The sequence below is a fragment of the Lissotriton vulgaris genome, chromosome 6, assembly GCF_964263255.1.
Source record: "Lissotriton vulgaris chromosome 6, aLisVul1.2, whole genome shotgun sequence".
In the NCBI taxonomy this organism is placed as follows: domain Eukaryota; kingdom Metazoa; phylum Chordata; class Amphibia; order Caudata; family Salamandridae; genus Lissotriton; species Lissotriton vulgaris.
Window position 1 is genome coordinate 1,715,879,481 of NC_141694.1, and position 20,737 is coordinate 1,715,900,217.

General features: G+C 43.1%; 1 protein-coding gene across 4 annotated transcripts in view; it reads left to right on the forward strand.

Moving 5' to 3' along the window:
- The window catches only part of MARK1 (microtubule affinity regulating kinase 1), a 452,814-nt gene that overhangs the window by 278,076 nt on the left and 154,001 nt on the right, over positions 1-20,737 (forward strand). For all 4 annotated transcript variants that reach the window (XM_086927926.1, XM_086927925.1, XM_086927927.1 and 1 more), the window contains exon 4: positions 7,600-7,648. In XM_086927926.1, coding sequence (XP_086784052.1) covers positions 7,600-7,648 — 49 coding nt within the window. The remainder of the gene's footprint in view (positions 1-7,599; positions 7,649-20,737) is intronic.

Here is a 20,737-nt window from a genome sequence, read left to right on the forward strand (position 1 = left end):
TGTGCCAAAGCTGTGAATGATCTCTTCCTTTGAGAAACAATAAAGGATAAGCTTTAAATGGCAGACATTTTAGTGGATTTGTTCCAAGTTCTAACAGTAGATATATCTAAGCTCTTGTGACAAATAACACTCGTCCTCGTTTACTAAACAAAAAGTCAGCCAACGTTCAGAAGCCTGTGAAAAAGTAAGTGCACCCTTGGCGGAACTCCCTTAAGAAGTAATAACTTGAAGTAAATGTTTCTCCTAAAAGTTTATAAGGCCCTCATAAAATCTGGGAGGACCCGGGCGCTCTTTGGTTTACAAAACTCTTCAGCTCGCTGGTATTTGCTGTAATTCATTTATACACATCTCTTTGTGGGCCCACCCAAGCCTCTGCAATGGTGTGTACCCAGAGCATGCTGCACACAACAATGCCATTGGTGATGTCATGATCGTCTTTGAGATTTGTCATCGAACTTTATTCGGTTTCCCTTGAAAACCATAAAAGAGCACAAATACAAGACAAATGCAGCCAATAATAAAAATACAGAGCTAAAACAGCAATGGAACGGCCCATGAGAACTCTAACCTCACATTATATAGCAAATAAAGCTGTCCTCAAACGGCTGCATATGTCAGATATCAACAGTGATGATTGCCCTTAACAAAAGATGTATATATATGTATATATATATATATATATATATATATATATATATATATATATATTCCAAAGCAACCGCGGATGACCGTACTCTCAAGACGCAGCTGGATTGAACAAGACAGTTTCTGCTGAAACGCGTAACGAAGAAGCAGAATAAAGTTTCCTGAACTTCAATCCAGCTGCATCTTGAGAGTACGGTCATCCGCGTTTGCGGAAACCCCTTTGGAATTTGTTTGACAGTTGCTCTGTTTGGTGTGTGTGTGTGTGTGTATATATATATATATATATATATATATATATATATATATATATATATATATATATATATTCCAACACAATTTGACTAGTTGAGTCAAAAGAACGGCAAGCACACCGATATCCGTTTTCTTGAATAATTTATTACAAACCCCTCACCCCCGACAGACAAAAACAAATATATATATATATATATGTATATCTATATATATATATATCTATATATATTCTCCCATCAATCTCCGGTATGATAGGAACGCTGTCGTCGGGCGGTCCGAGCAGGGACACCGGAAGTCCCAAAACGTCCTCTCACCAATCTTTCTCGTACAAAAGATACTCGGACACCTTCCTTCTGCAAAAAGTGATTTATTGCGGCAAAAAAACAACGCGTTTCGGCGATTAAGCCTTGATCACGTGATGAAACGCGTTGTTTTTTGCCGCAATAAATCACGAGAAAGATTGGTGAGAGGATATATATATATATATATATATATATATATATATCACGCTCTTGCTTGTACCAACAGGCGGGAGGAACGCGAGCACGGTCACGGGCCTCAAGCTGCAGCCCAGTCCCAATCCGTGATCTAGAAGCTGCCTGCTTGCCACATCCGTTAGCAGCCCCAGACACCACTGCCTGACGCGTTTCGATAAGTCTTCATCAGAGGCTTGGGTGAAGGAGAAAGACACGCATATGCCGGTACTGCAGTTATGAGCTTTATTATTGGCGCGCTGTGGATCAGCTGATTGCGCATTGATTGCTGGTACCTGCAGTCCTGAGGAATATAGATATCTCCTCTGCATATGCGCGGATAAATGTTCTGCTGGCAATTTCGGCCCCCCAGTGGGCCCCGGCAAACAGGTGGGTTCTGCATTCAGTATCCGTGAATCCACGAAGAGGGGGGTGCTGGGTGCACTCCCCTGTGGCCCCCAGGTATCAAGGGGTGGTTCACTCCCAGCGGCATGGCGGCCGCTAAAACATCACGCTCTTGCTTGTACCAACAGGCGGGAGGAACGCGAGCACGGTCACGGGCCTCAAGCTGCAGCCCAGTCCCAATCCGTGATCTAGAAGCTGCCTGCTTGCCACATCCGTTAGCAGCCCCAGACACCACTGCCTGACGCGTTTCAATAAGTCTTCATCAGAGGCTTGGGTGAAGGAGAAAGACACGCATATGCCGGTACTGCAGTTATGAGCTTTATTTTTGGCGCGCTGTGGATCAGCTGATTGCGCATTGATTGCTGGTACCTGCAGTCCTGAGGAATATAGATATCTCCTTTGCATATGCGCGGATAAATGTTCTGCTGGCAATTTCGGCCCCCCAGTGGGCCCCGGCAAACAGGTGGGTTCTGCATTCAGTGTCCGTGAATCCACGAAGAGGGGGGTGCTGGGTGCACTCCCCTGTGGCCCCCAGGTATCAAGGGGTGGTTCACTCCCAGCGGCATGGCGGCCGCTAAAACATCACGCTCTTGCTTGTACCAACAGGCGGGAGGAACGCGAGCACGGTCACGGGCCTCAAGCTGCAGCCCAGTCCCAATCCGTGATCTAGAAGCTGCCTGCTTGCCACATCCGTTAGCAGCCCCAGACACCACTGCCTGACGCGTTTCGATAAGTCTTCATCAGAGGCTTGGGTGAAGGAGAAAGACACGCATATGCCGGTACTGCAGTTATGAGCTTTATGAGCAGGCAGCCACAGGGGAGTGCACCCAGCACCCCCCTCTTCGTGGATTCACGGACACTGAATGCAGAACCCACCTGTTTGCCGGGGCCCACTGGGGGGCCGAAATTGCCAGCAGAACATTTATCCGCGCATATGCAGAGGAGATAACTATATTCCTCAGGACTGCAGGTACCAGCAATCAATGCGCAATCAGCTGGTCCACAGCGCGCCAATAATAAAGCTCATAACTGCAGTACCGGCATATGCGTGTCTTTCTCCTTCACCCAAGCCTCTGATGAAGACTTATCGAAACGCGTCAGGCAGTGGTGTCTGGGGCTGCTAACGGATGTGGCAAGCAGGCAGCTTCTAGATCACGGATTGGGACTGGGCTGCAGCTTGAGGCCCGTGACCGTGCTCGCGTTCCTCCCGCCTGTTGGTACAAGCAAGAGCGTGATATATATATATATATATATATATATATATATATATATATATATATATATATATATATATATATATGCTTTTCACAGTCAACTACGTTTGCAAGACAGACTGCTCGGACACCTTTCTTGTGCAGGTAAAATAACGATTTATTGGCAACAACAACGCGTTTCGGCGATTAAGCCTTGATCACGCTAAAGGTCTCATCTCACAAATGCCATTTAAATCTACACGTACAGACATAGACATAGACATAGGACTACTTTGAAGGTGATGCAGAATGACAGTTTTTGTGTCGCCATTTTAACATGTCAAAGGTTACAATGTAGACCAAGTGGTCAGTTCATAAAGTTATGTCCACAGAGCGAAATCACAAAATAAGTGCCAATGATGCATAGGACTTTGTGGCCAGATAATGTTCAATGTGTATGAAGTTTCCATTGAAAAGAATATGCAAGACACTTGTGATGTATCGATTTAATTGGATCTTGCCCACTTGGGCGAGAGAAAATACTATTGATCATGGTAGTTGGCACTAGCCCACTGGGGCAGGACTGGTTGGTTATTTAACCTACTTGTACACGATCTACTTTGTTAAACTTTGACCGATACTAAGCATGATGTAGATCTTGCAGAAATCATTGGCACTAATTTTGTGATTTCGCACTGTGGACATAACTTTATGAATAAGGTTCCAAACCCATGCCTTTCAGTTTGCAAGCTGCTTGTTTATGCTGGTTCATAGCATACTGTGATATATTATATGGGTTACAATGTATGAACTGCAAGTAATAAAGGATATGTGTAAAAAGCAAAAAACCCACTTACCTATGTACAATTAAATTTGGGATTTGCATGTCATATAGTGTGCTTCACAGGAGATGCATTAGCCCTCTACGCTGCATAATGCATCAAAAATGTAACTTATCAAAACACAGATATCTCCAGCAACTGTATTAACCACTAGAGCTCTCCTACCGTTATTATTGCTCCCTGAGATTGTCTGAGCACCCAAATATCTCTCCAGAAGGTTTCTTAACACAATAAGATATTTAAAATGTCAGCCTTTGTAATCAGTTTAGCCAGAACATATTTACTGTCACATTTGTACTTTTAGCCAATTTCTTTGCTGCAGGGTTTGAAAAAAGTAAAAATATAAGTTAAGTTGACAGCCACACTGATTTTCATGACTCCGTTTCTCGAGACTGCACCACCTTTCTGTTGTCACGTCTTGACCACCAATATATAGATTGGCACATCTATGAGGTCTTTGTAGTGGGTTTATAGTGAATTGGCAAAAAAAGTGCATGCTGTTCTAAGATCAGCACCCATCCATTCCCCTACCTCTCCAAGTTTTAACAGCACTATAAGTAAATGGTATGAATTTGAAAGGGTTGCTCCCTGTATGAGCTGAGCCTTGAAAATATTTGGAATGCAAAACATTCAACAAACATCATGTTAGAAGATAACAAGGTTGCATATGATAAAGTGGACCAGGTAAAAGGAACCCTTCAAATGGCATGTGACACAAGATGAACCTTTCACTAATTCGAGGAACTGTTTATGGTCTACCCTATTTTGAACGATCCAGATGAAGGCCTGCTCCTCATTGCTGAAACCGATGCATCCTTGTAGTACATCCAGTGGTGTTATTTTCTCAAACCTTAACTAAGGTAGAGAATAATTTCATAATTTAAGACCGTTAACAACCGACTATCAAGGATGACTTTTCCCATTACCTTGAGGGGGCATTGCATACTGTGGCTGTGTGGAAACATTTTTATAACATGGCCTTTTTGAAGTTGACGATGTGTCCCAACTCCTGGGGTGCTCAGTAATCAGTTTTTTGTAATATGGCATCTGCTTTGGCTCAGGCAGCAGAGGCCTGCATGGATCTGGGGTGGTAAGGATGTATACTTATAAAAAAAGAAAAATTCACTTACCTCTTCGCTTCTTTTTCCCACTTTGCCTCTCCTCCACCTAACAGGAAGCAGCTACGCTCCCCCTGAGCCAACTGTACAATACAGTGTTGTGATTGACTCCCCTAAACCAATCACAATGCTGCAATGCAGGATTGTGTGAAAGAGTTGTGTTCGGCACTCAGACTGGGACTGGGGTCCTGGGCATGGGGAACATGCTAAAGTGCGCCTGACTGTTTGACCGGCCCAAGAGGGCCGATCAAGGCATCATACACACTTCAGTGTGCCCACCACTCTTCCCTGCTCTGTCAGCAAAGCAGCCCCACCACGCGCTCATGATGCCGCAGCAGGGAAGAATAAAATGATAATAACATCACGTTATTATCATTTTATTTTTCCTTTCTTTTACTGCTGCACAGCAGCAGTGGGGCGAGGCTCTTCTGCCTTGGCAGAGGAGCCGCCACTCGGCTCAGCACAACAGCATGAAAAGGCTGTTTCTTTACCTTTATCTCATCATAAGGATACTGAAAAAGCATGCACCACAGCAAGTAAATATTAAAATTAAATAGTTAAAAACATGAACTGAGAAACAGCCAGTCACATAACAGGAGCGACTGTGCATACTATGGACGAAATGTAAACTGCAAAACATAAATGTTGTGTACAAAACATGAATTCCTGCTTTGTGCCCCCAAATGCTGCTGCTGATAGTTTAAAAAAAAAGTTTTATATAACGTAAACCTCAGAGTGTTTTACATGAGCACCAGTTGCTTTTCACAAAGACACATTCATTTTTTTAAATATGGGGGATTAAGTGCACACTTCGGCAACATTTTTCTTTGGAGGCTAACGCTGCCTTTGGTGATTCTAAAGGCTTTTCAGATGATTTTCTGGGGGGGGATGCACAAAAAATAAAATTTGATGCAATCCAGGACTTGAACTTGGCTCCCCTGTTCCAAAGACGTAAGCACTGCCACTACTCCACACTGTCGCTGCCAACATAAAAGCACCTGACATGAACAGAGCAAGCAGAAGCTGCGAGCTCTCTAATGTGCAGCATATTTTATCTGCCCGTAACAGCTGCTTTTCCGTCTGTCTTTTTAAACGTGCTGCCACTGCTCCTAGCACTTTACCAAGAAAGTAACAGTTTTATCACCATTCCGCATCATAAGTATGTGGTTTCAGGAACGGGCTCTTTGTGATCTGCGCGCTTTGGAAGTGGCTGTGCGCACTGTTGGAAAGCCCTGTGCGCGTGCGCACACCCGCGCATGTTCAAGGGAACTATGCTTTCGACACATCTCTGACTTTCTGCTGCTCGGAACCGACGCATCGCCTACATCAGTAGGATCGTAAACAACGCATCACCTCTTCTGCTCCACGCATTGGATCTTCGTCAACAACACAAACAGGGTACTTTGCAGTGGGACAAGGTTGGTACCTGTGACCCGTGCACCATCACGAATGGCCTGAACTATTGGATTTGACCCAGTCTAACGTGAACAGATAGCCCCAGTTGACGCTTCATGCTTTTAAGCACTACATTTCATTGTATTCTTTAAAAAATTTATAACTCCGATTCTACCTATTGGATTTGTGTAATTTTGGTATTGTTTTGTCCAATAAATTAAGCTCTTTTTGTCTAACTAGGTGTGACGTCTTTTTTGTGTGGTGTTTTCATTGTTTTACTATTTGAACTGTTGCACAAATACTTAACACATTGCCTCTAAAATTAAGCCTGACTGCTCTGTGCCAAACTACCACATGGCCTTTAATTGTGAATCCATCAATATGTTCTCTTACTTCTAGTGATCCTTCTCATTACTCTGCCAGTAAAGTATTTTTAAAAACTCATTAATGTAAATCCATGTTTTTCAAGCTTCCTCTTCTGTCTTTCATAAAATAAAAATGTCTGCGTATTCCCCACCTCTAGTTTTAAGTATGAGGTCCATGGCATTGCATATTCTTGCGTCTTGAACCCTATACAAAACTACAAAAATAACTAATAACATTAATGATAGGTTCCCTCTTAAAATTGTCTTTTTTCACCTACATCACTATCAGTCCAGATTATTGACAATACTTCAATTTCCACTTGAAGAGGTTTTCCTATGGATTATTCTGCACAGTTGATCTATATAAATATGTACACTGGTAATCCGTGTATGACATCTGTAGAGTTCATGCATGTTTTTAGGTCTTTCCTGATATCTAGGATTTCCCCCAAAAATGGTTATTTGAGCTAAACAAAACCTATGTTTTGTTAGTATTATGTTCCCTTTCTTTGTACAAGATTACCTATGTCTGCGAAGACAGCTTATTCCCTGTATTTCATTTTCCAACCACTAAATGGTATCTGGGCACTCTCTTGTGTATACAGCTATGTCTTTACGACTATTTCCATGAAAAAACATTTAATCTATTAAAAAATATTCTCACGGAAGTTTAAAATAAGATGATGACTGGCAAAGTAATTTGAAGGTTTAAGAGCCTTTTGGTATTATTGTGACTGTGCCCTAGCTGATAACAATTGTAAACAGTTTTTATGTAAAATGTGGCTTTACGATTATTGTTTTTTCAAATTTTACCATATTTTATTTTTTGATTAGTCCTCATGTAAACTGTAATATGTTTTGCAGAGTGTTAAAATTTGACATTAACTCAAAGCTCCTTGTTTACTTTTCAGTTATTTCGAGAAGTACGAATAATGAAGATTTTAAATCATCCCAACATTGGTATGTATTCTGTTTTTTTTGTGTAAACGTTATCGATAATTCTTATTGCAATTTGATGTGGGAGACTAACTCGATGAGACCTGCTCTCTCAAAGCACTTAAGCATAAGCTTCAGGTATTGATTTAAAGGGCTTCCCACCATCAAGAAGTGGTCAAGATGTCATTATGTCATGACTTGGTGTGAACCTCATACTTGCTAAGTGCTTGTTAAATAATGACCAACTGCAAACCTTTCTGAGTGACATGCATATCCTGGTGTTATTCATGCCAACTTTATCTTCTTCTTTATATGTTCAGTCATTTATTAGATTTTCTGAAAAAAAGACAAATAAGACAAGAACTTGTATTTTGAGAGGAGCAAAAATAATTATTTATAAAAATCTTCCACCATGTGCAGTTGATTTAAATATGATCAGTAAATTACTGTTTCAAACACTCTTTGTAAAAAGATTATTTGCATCTTGGATAAGTCGATGGTCTTGTCCAGTAGGAGCTTTTCCTTGAGTAGGTGTATCTTAGCACCTGGAAATTCACGAATTAATCACACCAACTCAGAGAAAAATCTTTGTGATTCAAGTTCATGTCTTTTGTAACAATAAACACAAGGTACAACAGCAAAAGTGGACTTACAATATGAATAAAACCTACATAACATGCTTACAGAGCATTAAAAGAAGACCATATATTTTCAGATTTGCCTGAGAGTGCTAGAAGGTCCTGTATTAATGCTTCGACCCTGCTTGCACATCTGAACCCAATCAATCTCTCAGTTCCACCCTATGTGCACACTTTCTCGTTGGACCATAAACCAAGTTTTCTCGTAGACGTAGTTGAATTTTGGAAGAGAAGCAGGAGCATACTGCTCTGTGCATATATATTTTAAGGCATGGGCAAGGTGGGCAATAGCCCAGGCCCCCACCTTCAAAGGGTCCCCGCAAAGATCTTTCTCTTTTCTCTATTAGACCTCAGACTCTTCCATTTCTCGATCACAACCCCTCTCCCTCTCACACCTACCTTTACCTCTGGCGCCGTTTACTCATTGTCATCTTAAACCCGTTTGGGGCACTGGCAAGACTGATTTCGACTGTTTTTGTGTGATGCTGTTTCTGAAATTGTAGCTTGTTCAATATTGTGTGACATCATGCAGATGCAGACTTGAAATAGTTGGAAATGGGGAAAAAAATGAAAGTTCTTCTGAACAGAGGCCCCACAATATATCTTGCATCCCCTCAAAGACATTGAAATGTGAAAATCATTTTAACCCCTAAAGACATGCAGTTATTTTCAGCACATATGGCACATACTCTGATGTTAACACACATACAGAGGCACCAAATCGAATTCCAGTCTGCAATGTACACCTTAAACCATTAGAATATTAGGCTGGCGTCAGATAGCGGTAACAGGCCTTGAGCTGTCAGACTTATACTCCATGCATATACCAATAATCTGCGCTTGAAACTTAAGGTACACATACTCAGTATTCCCAATACCTCTTTGCTATTGAGAAGTGCAGGTACTCCCATTAAAAGTACTGTTCCTCTGCTGACAAGTGCTGGTACTCGCTCTTTCAAATTAAAGAAGCATAGGTGTTCTGTTCCTGACAGTACAAGTACTGCAAATAGCAATACACAACTAGGCTTCTCTGCCACATATTCGAAACTTGCCCTTGATCTGGCATGCGATGTGCAGGACACATTGAAGAGGTTTTTTTCGGTGTACCCTGCCTTGTTCAAAAATAGACTGGTCGCTAGTAACAATACTTTAGATGCAAAGAACTAAATGGCGAATACAATTTATTCAAAGGAGTTTATGAGAAACTATTTCAAGATGCATAGTGGCGCACTGAATATTGGTACAAAATAAGCACGCTTGATGCTCTCTTTAGAAGAGATGCAGTGTATCAACAAATACATGAACAGCACGGCCCGTTACATCAAGTTCTGTGCAATATTATACGGTCAACGGCGTTTCGATTCCAATAAAGGTGTCAGGATCATCATCGGGACTCAGAGGGATACAACAAGATAGAGAGAGAGAGAGAGAGAGATGAAACAATAATTGAGAAAGTGTGATCCGAGTGAGACTAAGAAAAAGCAAAGTGAGCCAGTACAAGGCGTAGGCAACACTCATTAGACCGCACTTACACTATGAAAGGTATTGCAGTTGCTGAATGAGGATGTCCCTGGTGACAAGTCTCAGGAACAGGGTGGGTGGGGATGGCCTAAATAACCCGAAAGAGAAGCAGCTTAAAACCCTTGAAATGGGTAATACTGGTGAAGGAGAGAGTGTGCAGCAGTATGAGAGGCACTGACCGGAGCTGGAAACATTCTGGGTATCCTTAAGGGGCTCCAATCAGCCTGCAGTGAAAGGCAGGAGTGTTGTCCGAGTCTGAAGGTTGAACGCCACATTCCTTTACTGGGCACGAATCATCCCAAAACTGGGAATGCGCCGAAAGCTCGGACTGGTAGGATCGAGAACTTTCGGGGCAATGAGTTCTCCAAAGGGAGTTTGAGAGGGCAGCATGCTGGTTAATGGGACGAGTATGTTTTTTCTGTTATAATTATTACCCCAGACCCCATCCTTGGGTCTTCCTTATTGAAATATTATGAGCATTGTGCAATCAAATGAGTGCAAGGGTTTTGCTTACTCTTCTTTATTTGTGTTTTCCTCAAACACTAGCGGTTCTCACATTTTTCACTTTTCTTTACCACGTATCGGCCTTGCTAACTATCTCAGAGTTTACACATGTATACTCGGATGACTATATAGAGAATATCCTACAGGGACCCTCACTCTTTAAAGATAAATCTGACGACTCCAGAAACCCTCCACCAGTCTTCCAGACCAACTCGAAAAATGTCGGAAGGAATATGCAGCTATACAACTGATGATAAAAATGCTAACTGAATATTTAAAATCAGGCACTATTCCAAAAAGACTGCGGTTCAGGAATGAGTCAGGAGTATTTACTGAAAATAAAAAATACAGACAGGGATTTAATTTTATAGGCACTACCTGTTTCCGACACAGGATGGTGTTTCGAATAAACACTGCAATTGAACACTGTAAGAAACTATGAGAAAAAACTGGTGATATGGAGCAACAAATTACAGAGTCAGATGTCATTAAAGATGCAAAGGCAGTCTTAGAAAAAATTAAGAAGACCATATCGGAATTTAATTGCATTGAACAGGAGAAATAAATCAAATACAGTGAGAAAAGATATTCACAATTCTAAAATCAAACGTACCTATCCATACTTATAGGGTGAATATTACACCAATCGCACATCCCCCTCTGGTTGCCTGTTGGGCTGTTTCAATAAACAACAAAAAAAATTGACTTTTCCAGACACTTTGGAAGAGTTGGGAGATGGCTCTGATCCCTGAGAAGGAACAAGTTCCACTCCAAGCTCTAGAGATAATCCTTTTAAACACTCACCACGCGGAGGATGAGGCAAATCCCAGTGGTGGGTCAACAATATCCCAATGGATTGAAGAACTTGTAAGAAATACTGTCAAAGGGCCTCTCTCTACAGTAGACAGTATGGAAACAATACCTATCTTTTACCTAACATCACACACACTGTTAAGTACCGAAATCACCTTACAGAATAAAGGTTTATTTGTCCCTACAGAATGCACCAATTCTTTTGACCCTGACAGGGAATTTTTGAGATTTTTTTTAGAACAAATCACCTAAAAGCATTTTTGGGAGGTGGCAAATTTTGTCCACCCACAGCCAGCCTGCCTGTGGAGATTCTCACTTTTGAAAAACTAGTACTCCGAGACCTTTAGGTATACAAACAAAAAAGACGTTAACCCCATATAACATCTCATTACAAGAACGTGAAGCCCCCCAACACTCTCAAAATGGATAGTACCATTATTGTCAAACCTGCAGACAAAGTTGGAAGCATTGTCCTACAGGATATATACTCCTACAAACTAGAGATCCTACACCAACTGAATAACACTGACCATTATGCAAAACTTACTAAAGATCTAACAAATGAGATAGAAAGTGAAATACTCAGACATACAAACAAAGCTCAAGACATGAGTTTCTCAGCAAAAAATACGTTCTCATACCTCAATGTACACAACCCATGCATGCCAGTTATTTATACTCTTCCTAAAGTTCACATAAATCTTGTTAGCCCCCCAGCAGACTTATTATTTCAGGACGTGGCTCCATCCTCGAGCCAATTGGTCAATATATTGACTTCTTTATCAAGTATGCCCTTCATAGAATGTTATATACGTGATTGCATGGATTTTATATATCTCATTGAAGACTTTCATTAACCCACTCCAGGATCCTTATTGGTTATTCTGGACATAGTATCCCTCTATACGAACACACCTTAAGTAGGGCATCAATGTCATGCATAGCATCCTTAGCCATAGACCCAAATCACACCAGGTTCCAACATCATTCATTATATCATTAGGGGAACTGGCACTTTAATACTATTTCTTTAAATTTGACAATGATTTCTATTCACAGATAAAGGGGACCATAAAAGTGCGTACACCATAGAATTGTCTAAATTAAATTAAAAAAAGAATTGCAGCTAAAGCAAAAGCATACAGCCAACATGCTGGCTCGGCAATATTTCAGAAAATGCAAGTTTTAAACGCAAAGATTATTTCAAAGGCGACTGAGCCAAAAATATTTTTTAAAATCTACATCTAAAAAGCACAGTAGAAATGCGTGCTAATAGGACAAGATTATATTTGAAAGCATGCTTCAAACGCATGCAGCCAGCTGCTGTAAATACAATGAAAGCCGTCAATCCAAAGAGTAACCACTAATCGGCTAATTGCGCTTTCTTGTTCTAAATGTTTATACATTTCCATTTTTTTTTTAACGTAAATGAGAACCGTGTGATTTTTATAAGTGCTGTTCTGTACACACTGTCAATAACTATTCACACACCTGGCTGTTTCTAGTGTGCCTTTTCCTTGATTCAATATAATCCGAGGATATTGGATGAACCATCTGATTAGTAATTCCAGTAATTTACTATGTACATAGTAGCTGCTAATTGTTGGATACATTCATAATTCTACATTTTATTGATCATTGCGCAGTGTAAGGAATGTGCCGTTTCAACAGTGCTTTGGCACAATGATGCATACTATATGTAAGTGTAACACTTGGCTGCTGCCTCATATAATGTTAGATTGGAAGGAGCGCTGTCATGGGATATCTCAGTATCTGGAATAATTGAAATACGGACCAGATTCTGGTCTGCTCGAGATGTAGTAGCATTTCCGGAGTGCTCTGACAAACCGGATGTTTGTATCAGAAGCAATCCATGTTTGTGATCAGTGAATTGGGCTATCCAGTAAAAACTATACAAGTATTTGTCTTTTAAAATATTTTGGACTATATGTAATTGATTGTAACAATTTGGCAGATGCCTGGGAGTAATTTCACATCGAAAGAAGCTCTGCTATTTGGCGCCTTACCATTTATTTATTTTGATCGAAATATGGACCCGATTTTGGTCACCTTGCTTTGTAGGAAGCCTTTCTGGAGTACACAGGCAAACTGGATGCTGGTGGAAGAAGCAACCCGTGTTTGTCATTGGAGGATCTTATGAACCAATAGAAATTGTGAAAATATTTGACTTTGACTAAAGTGTTATATCGGATAGGAATGATAAAAAAATTGTGTTGTTGAAGTGATTTCATTTGGTGTCTTTATCCTCCAAAGGCAATGCTGGAATACGGGCCTATACTGGGCTGCTTACTATGCATTAGGAATAACATTAGTGCTTGGGGAAACAGGATGATGGTGGAATAAGCCAGTTACTGTGATTGGATGAATTTTTGTTTCAATGGTAGATGCAACAGCACTTGTTCCTTTCTGGTCCGAATGGATGTATAGGCCCGTGTGGCGAGATATAGCCACAATGCGTTTTTTAATATGCTAATCTAGATTTCGATAGCAGCCCCTACATTTTCATCCAATGGTGATGCTGGAAATATGGGCATATTATGGTCCGCTTACTATTCATTTAGCATTTCATAAGTGCTTGGGGAAACAGGATAATAGGGGAAGAATAAAGCAGTTATTGTGATTGGGGGAAGTTTTGTTCCATTAGAGAATGCAAGAGCACTTGTTCCTTTCTGGCCTGAACGGATGCACGGACCCTTGTAGCGAGATATAGCCGTGATGCTGTTTATAATATGCTTTCACCTCCAGGGCCGGTTCTATGATTTGCGAGACCCTGGGCCAAAAGGGAATGCGCGAGGCCCCTCTAATTTACTTAAGTGACCCCTTGCTAGGAAACCATTCAGAGACACTGCGGGAGGCCCATTGTACAGGATTTTAGCGCCCCCACAGTTTAACTTTCAGCACACAAGCAATTCACACACCTCCAGCCTGATAGGTGTAAGAATTGCTTGTGGGCTGAGAGTTAACACTGTGGGGGCGCTAAAATCCTGTACAATGGCCCTCCCTCAGTGTCTCTGAATGGGTCTACTTGCAATTGGGACAAGGGGAAGCGTCTCCCTCCCCTAGGCCTACAGACACCATCCCTGATGGGCCCAGGGAGGGGACACCTCCCATAGACCCTAATTGCAAGGAGACAGGGAAACAACAGGGCACACGATCGGTCCGGGGCCCCACGCTGGTGGGCTGAGTGTGAGGCCCTGGGCAGCTGCCCACACTGCCCATGCCGGCCCTGTTCACCTCATGTACTCAATGTCAGTATAATGTGTTTAAACAACACAGACCAGAAACGTAGCCTGGTTCTAAGATGTCTGCTATGTGACAGGCTGCGGAAATAATTTTTGGGGCCAGCTGTACGCCTGAACCTGAACGACAATAAAAGTGCTGAAGTGGATACCTGCTTGTGCCCAGGGGGGGGGGTGGGGGGGGGGGGGACAGTGGAGTGCACACAATGACGAATGCACTCAAGTGGGTCCCAGCTTGTGCCTTAGGGGCACTAGGTGGTGCTCGCTACTTCCGTAGCAGGAAGAAGGAATAAAAAACACGTTGGAGGATCTCCACTGAGATAATAACAGCTCGCTGACCCCACAACACTCTTAGAGCACTGTAACTTTAAAGGACGGTGTAGCTCATTCTTAGGTTTTGTTTTCCCAATCGTTGCTGGAGACTCTTAAAAGAAGTTCCACCAAGGAGGATGAACACAGTACTTTTCTTATAGGAAACTGATAAGAGAAGCACACACGAAAGAACAGGAAATAGAATGCCTACAACCAATAGAAGCCTGGAAAAGTAAAGTCACAAGGACCAATAAGAAGGGAACGCGCTGTAGTAATTCCCCTTTCAGATATATTTAATACAACAGATTTCAAGTGCTGTGCTGGCAAAACCTAAACATGTGTGAAACCTCCAAGAACAATGAACACCTATCATTTTGGAAAAAGCACATTACTGTAAAATACCAGTCCTCCAACAAAAACTGAGACATTCCAAAAATCCAGCGAATGTTACTGCATTGTTCTGTATGTGTCAAGTGAAAAGGAATTGCGTCATGAGAAAAATGACATTTTATTTCTTGAAAAAGTAAATCAAAAAAACAAGTGTGTTTCTCTTTTCTAATGCATACTCATAGTAAGGGGCCCTCATTCGCAATAGTATTACAAAAATATATGTAAAATTTGCAAATACACTCAATAATGACCCAGGTTCTCAAGAGATATTTAAACATTTCACGCACAGTAAAAGGTGTCCCGCAATATTCACAATTGAGGGTCACACACTTACCCTACTCCTCATCACCCATGGAGTGCCGAGCCTCTCTCTGAAAAGGAGGCCTGCTGGTGATTGGATATCAAGGAGTATATTACAATTACTTTCATGTCCTGGCTCGTTATCATTCTCAATCGTGAGGGTACCTTACCACTAGCAGGAGGACTAGAAAGTTCTTTTGTAGCTGTTCATTTTGCATGCCCGCACCATGAATGGCGGCGTCCACACATCCAAACACATCATTTCACCTTCGCTGCGCATATGCTAGCCCAGGCAATCTCTCCACCAAAGGGTGAGAATTAGAACTGCTGCTTATGCATTCAGCAAGTTTTAAAGCAGGGACTTGGCCCCAGTGCCCTTTGATTCGTTCATCCTTTTTGAAATTTTGTTTTGCTTTTTACCAATCCTCCCCGTGATTTCCTTTGAGTTTGTAATGGCGTGTTACTGTTGAAATATTTTTAATCCGGATTCTATCCTATTTTTCACACATTATGGATTCGGCTTTGTGAAGGTTTTTTAGTGCTGCCATGAGTTTACAAATTACTGAATATTATGTAATTATTTTTTGGTAACCGAATTCCTTACTAAGGAGATTCCTACTGTTATTCTGAGTAAGATGTTCTGTTATTTTATTTTTCATACTCCTTAAACTGTTATTTATTCCTGAAGGGACATTCTCATCCATAACTGTAAAGCATATTCTTTTGTATTTGTTCTATTTTTTAGCTCAATATTTCCATTATGTACTATTTTCAGCTCTTCTGTACAAGATGCGACATTAATCAATTAATTTTGATTACTTGCATTCAATTGTTACCCAAAGGTTTTTGCGTGTATAGGCAGAAACCCAAAACCTTAGTGAGAGAATTGTGAAATACACATCTTTGTTTAGGTATCCACTCCACCATATTCTGCATCTCAGAATGTTCTGTAAGTAATTGTAATTATCTGCTCCTATAGGTGACCTATAGCTCAGTGTTTATGGGTAGCCTTTGCAATAGTCCATCTGCCAAATATATATATACAACCAGCAGCCAGTTCCTAATGGACACACTGATTGTGTAGTTTTAATTCCTTCCTTCCATATGATGCTGCTGACTGTTTTTGACCACATCTGTAGTTCACTTTTTGGAGGTTTTCTTTAGACTGGTGTGTAGCTTGATACAGTTACTAATTGGTTCATTACTTTTACTGTTAACTCATGAATATCATCTGCGTGCTTCTTTTGTGTCTCATTCAGTTATTGGTCAGCGTTGTTTTCTGATTTTATTCTAGATAATGAACAAATTAGTTATGATCTAAAGCGTGCCTGATGTAGAATGTCCTATGAGGGTATTCTGGGTCGCGAGTTGAGGCACCTACCTTAGTACAGCGTGTATTGTAATTTGGTTTGCAGTGTGTGCTGCTGTAGATCATTTGCTGTGCACAGTCCAGCCATCTAGTGTGGGGCCCAAACATTACAAGTAGTTTTAATTCTAAGTAATCTTGGTTTCGAGGTGACTGGTGATACCGGTCCTCAAACAGACAGTCCACAGGACACAGACAACCCCTCAAAAAGTTTTTTTCCGCCATTGAATTTGGATGCGTTTATTTGGCTCTGCGACTACTGCATGCTGAAAAACAAAAATCTTGGCTTCAGACCACAGAGAACCTAAATGCACTAGACATTAAGCATTTGTTATAAGACATTTTTGCCACTGGCTTAGCAGTAGTTTCTCAGAGCCATACTGGTTGATAACCCTGTGCCAGGTCGAGAAGTTGTTTGTGGGCGGGGGTGAGGATGAAGGAGTGTTGTATGGAGAACTCATAATTTAAGTTTTTCCCTTCGCTCAGTTCTCCCAGGTCAGACCAGTATCCGGTCTGTAACCTTTGTCTGCTGATGGACCAAAACAAAATAGACTGTTTGTCCTTTAGATCTAACAAGACTGTTTGGCACTGCAATGACCGACATTGGGAGAATAACTCTACGAAGTTGCGCCAGAAATCTGCGAGTCTCCATTTGCTGCAAATGCTGAGGATAAACCTGATGATCAAAGGATAGGTTCATCCAGTAGGCTGAAAGACTGGCATGACAGGAGTCCCATGTATGTGCTCTCCCGTGACTCTGTCCTGGTGTTCTGACGCCCTGACAATTACTGAATTAGTTAAAGGGCGAAAGAGCTCCATAACATAACCATACAGGTGCTGGGCGCGGGCCAGGCGCGGACGGGCGTAGACGGGCTTACCTTTGGCACACCTTCGGCGCGGCCGCAGCGCGTGGACGCTGCACGTTGGGTCATTGGACATAAATGGAGAGTGGAGGGGGCGGAGCGTGGGCGGGGCAGCTGGGAGGCGGGAGCTGGGAGGAGACACGGGCACAAACAATGTAAACAAACACTCCACAAAATGGCAGCCCGGTAGCAGAAACGAAACTGGGGCACAGCCGGAGTGCGAGATAAGGTACACCAAATGTTAAGATATTTCAAACACAGTGCAGGCGCTTTTAACCTTCCCCGCAATGCAGACCAATGAGCATAAATTAAGTAGGCACTGAAATGATGTCAGGCGCGATACAAACGCTGTAATAAGGCAAGCTGGCATAAAATAAATATTAACGATACCAAGCGCTGCGTGCACTACGAGGCGCTCAATCAGGACAAACAGGCAGCAATCAGGGCAATCAGGTGGCTGGAAGCGAAGCGTCTGTAAAGAGGCAGAGCGCGAGTGGCGCAACCGCTGTGATTAAGGTCCAGCTGGACCAGGAGATATCCACACACTCATGAGTAGGTGCTCAACTATTATATCCTACGTAGGGCACACCAGCAATCAACCTGTTCGCCAAACACAAGAACACAAAATGCCAAAACTTAACTTTCAGCTACTGTCACCTGCACTCCCTGGGCAGTGCTTTATGGATCAGCTGAAAAAATAACAAGGTGATGCAAGGAATGCTTGAATTCATCTCAGCCACTAACTGTTGCTCAGGCCACATTTCAGACCATTTTGTGCCCACTGTGCCATTCTAGGCAGAGACCCACCTTTGGCCAAACAATCTTGGTTCTGCTCTAATAGGAAGAGTCCCGCCTAACCTTCAAGGCCAGGTCCCCTCCATATGGGAACACAATCAACCTCAGATCAGTTTCGACCTATTTAGGTCTTGTCAGTGAGGTATAGCTTGGGTCGTATGGCACAGTGAGCATGGGCTCTCCGTCTGGGCATACTTGTCGCACTTTAAGTGTTTGCTGCAAAAACCACAAGGTGGTCGAAGAAAAAGTGATGGACTGGAATGTGGCCTAGACAAATTACCAGTAGCTGAGAAATTTCAAGTGTTCCATCCCTCACTTCTGTGTATTCTTCAGTGCAACGCCATAAGTGCGACGTATATGCCCAGCTGTGGGCCCTGTTCTCTGTGGCACTGAAAGCAAGCTGCACCCATCTTAAGAGGCCCAAATAGGCCAAAACCGGTCTTGGGGTACTTGTGTTCTGGTGGGCAAAAGAAATGATGGACTAGTATGCAGCACAGACTAATTACCAGTGACTGAGATGAAGTCAAGCATTCCATCCATCACTTTTTAGGTCTCGCCTAGACGTAAGCAAAGCGAAGCTTTGCTGTCTAGGGAGACAACTAATGTTGTCGCTTTCCGGGGAATGTGGACTGCAGACTGTGACGAGCTTGTCCTCCTGGAGATTGCAGCTCGTGAGCGCGCACGTCGCGTCGGCGTGCCTGATATTCGCATTCACACAAAGGCTCCCGCGCACATACACACACTGCATACACGCACACGCACCCCCCTTTAACAGACACACGCGCAGACAGACACACGCACGCACAGACACACTACAACAGACACACGCGCACACCCCACCCCCACTCACCCCTCCTCCTCCGCAACACACTCACCTGTTCTGGCGGTGCTCGGCGTGACTCTCGGGCGGCGGTTGCGCTTTGCGGGGCACTCTCACCACATGAGAGCCCCGCCTTCTTCATGCGCCCGGCCGCTCTTCACCCGGTCCCCCATCTCGGGACCGGGACTCGATCAGGAGCCCTCGGGGCTCCTCGGACAGTGGTTTCTCTCTCGCGCCGCGATGGAGGCGGGACTTCCGGTTGGGGCCGGCTGCCCAACCGCTTCCGGGTCGTCGCAGGCAGCGCGGTGGCCCGGCGGGAACTTGAAGAAACTCCTGGTTTCTCCAGTCTGTACGTACGAAGTCCCCAGGCTCTCCTTGGAGACTTGTGGTTTAACCACAACTCAAATATCTCACTGCAGCGTCTTATAACCGAAATTATTATGGGTAGTGACATGCTGAGCTTGTGGAAAGATATTCCTATCAGGGGATGGCACAGTTCTGTGTCAGGTTTTACGACTGAATAGAAATGACTCCTGCGCGCTGAGCCGGGCGCTTGGAACATGAATCTACCCGTGTCTTATCCATTAAAATGTGCATGTGATGTGGGTCTCGAGGTTTTTTTTCAGCCTCCACTCTCAGCGCTGCTGTAGGTATGCCCCTGCCTACTACACCTTGTCTGACATACCCTAATGAGCTGCCGTCATCATAGCTCAGTTACGTAAATCAGATGTGTCAACCTCGTCATGCTAGCATGGACTGAGGCAGGAAGAGTGATGCCGGTGAGGGAAGAGATCGTGCTCGACCGAACCGTCCACTGACCTATGCTTATTTAAGTGATCCATTTCCAGTTTCTTTATACACTTTAGGTTCCGTTCACTGCAGCCGGCGCCAACGGGGACAGGAAACCAGCCCTTCGCTTTGGCGCCGGGGCTCCCTTTCCAACACGAAAGTGACAAATACGCGCATGCACGGGCAGCCCCGCCCTCCCATGTCTCCTCCACGGCCCGGATGTGCAGCTGCTTTCTGTTTCGCTTCTTATCTTAAGGAGATTTGTTGTGGTGTCTGCATTCCTTCAAGCTGATGAGTAGAAGAAAGATTCACCTGCGGTTTGCCAACTTCACCCGTGAAGAGCTCATGGCAGATTTCAGCACATTTCCTGGAAATTTGGGGACTTCAAGGAAAACGACGGGTGCCGCTTTTGGCTTTTAAATTGTTCAGAGACTTCTTATATTACAAGCGGTAGTGCTGGAGTGATCAAGGATTGATCTTTCAGTGAAGTGGGCGGCCGTGCCTCTGCTCTTAACCTTTCTGTGCACGTGCGCATCCCGATTAAAAATGTGGAATGCTTCCGACATCTTCCGTATTGCTGGTATGTTAATGTACTAGAGGAAACCGCGAGGCGGTCGACTTTGGCAGTTATTGCAGCAGAACCGGAACTCAAGCTCATTTTTCAAAGTAATAGCGGGCCCCGGGTCGGAAACACAGAGTCGTCCAGGTAATAATAATGTTGTTTAATTCGGTCGAGCTGCAT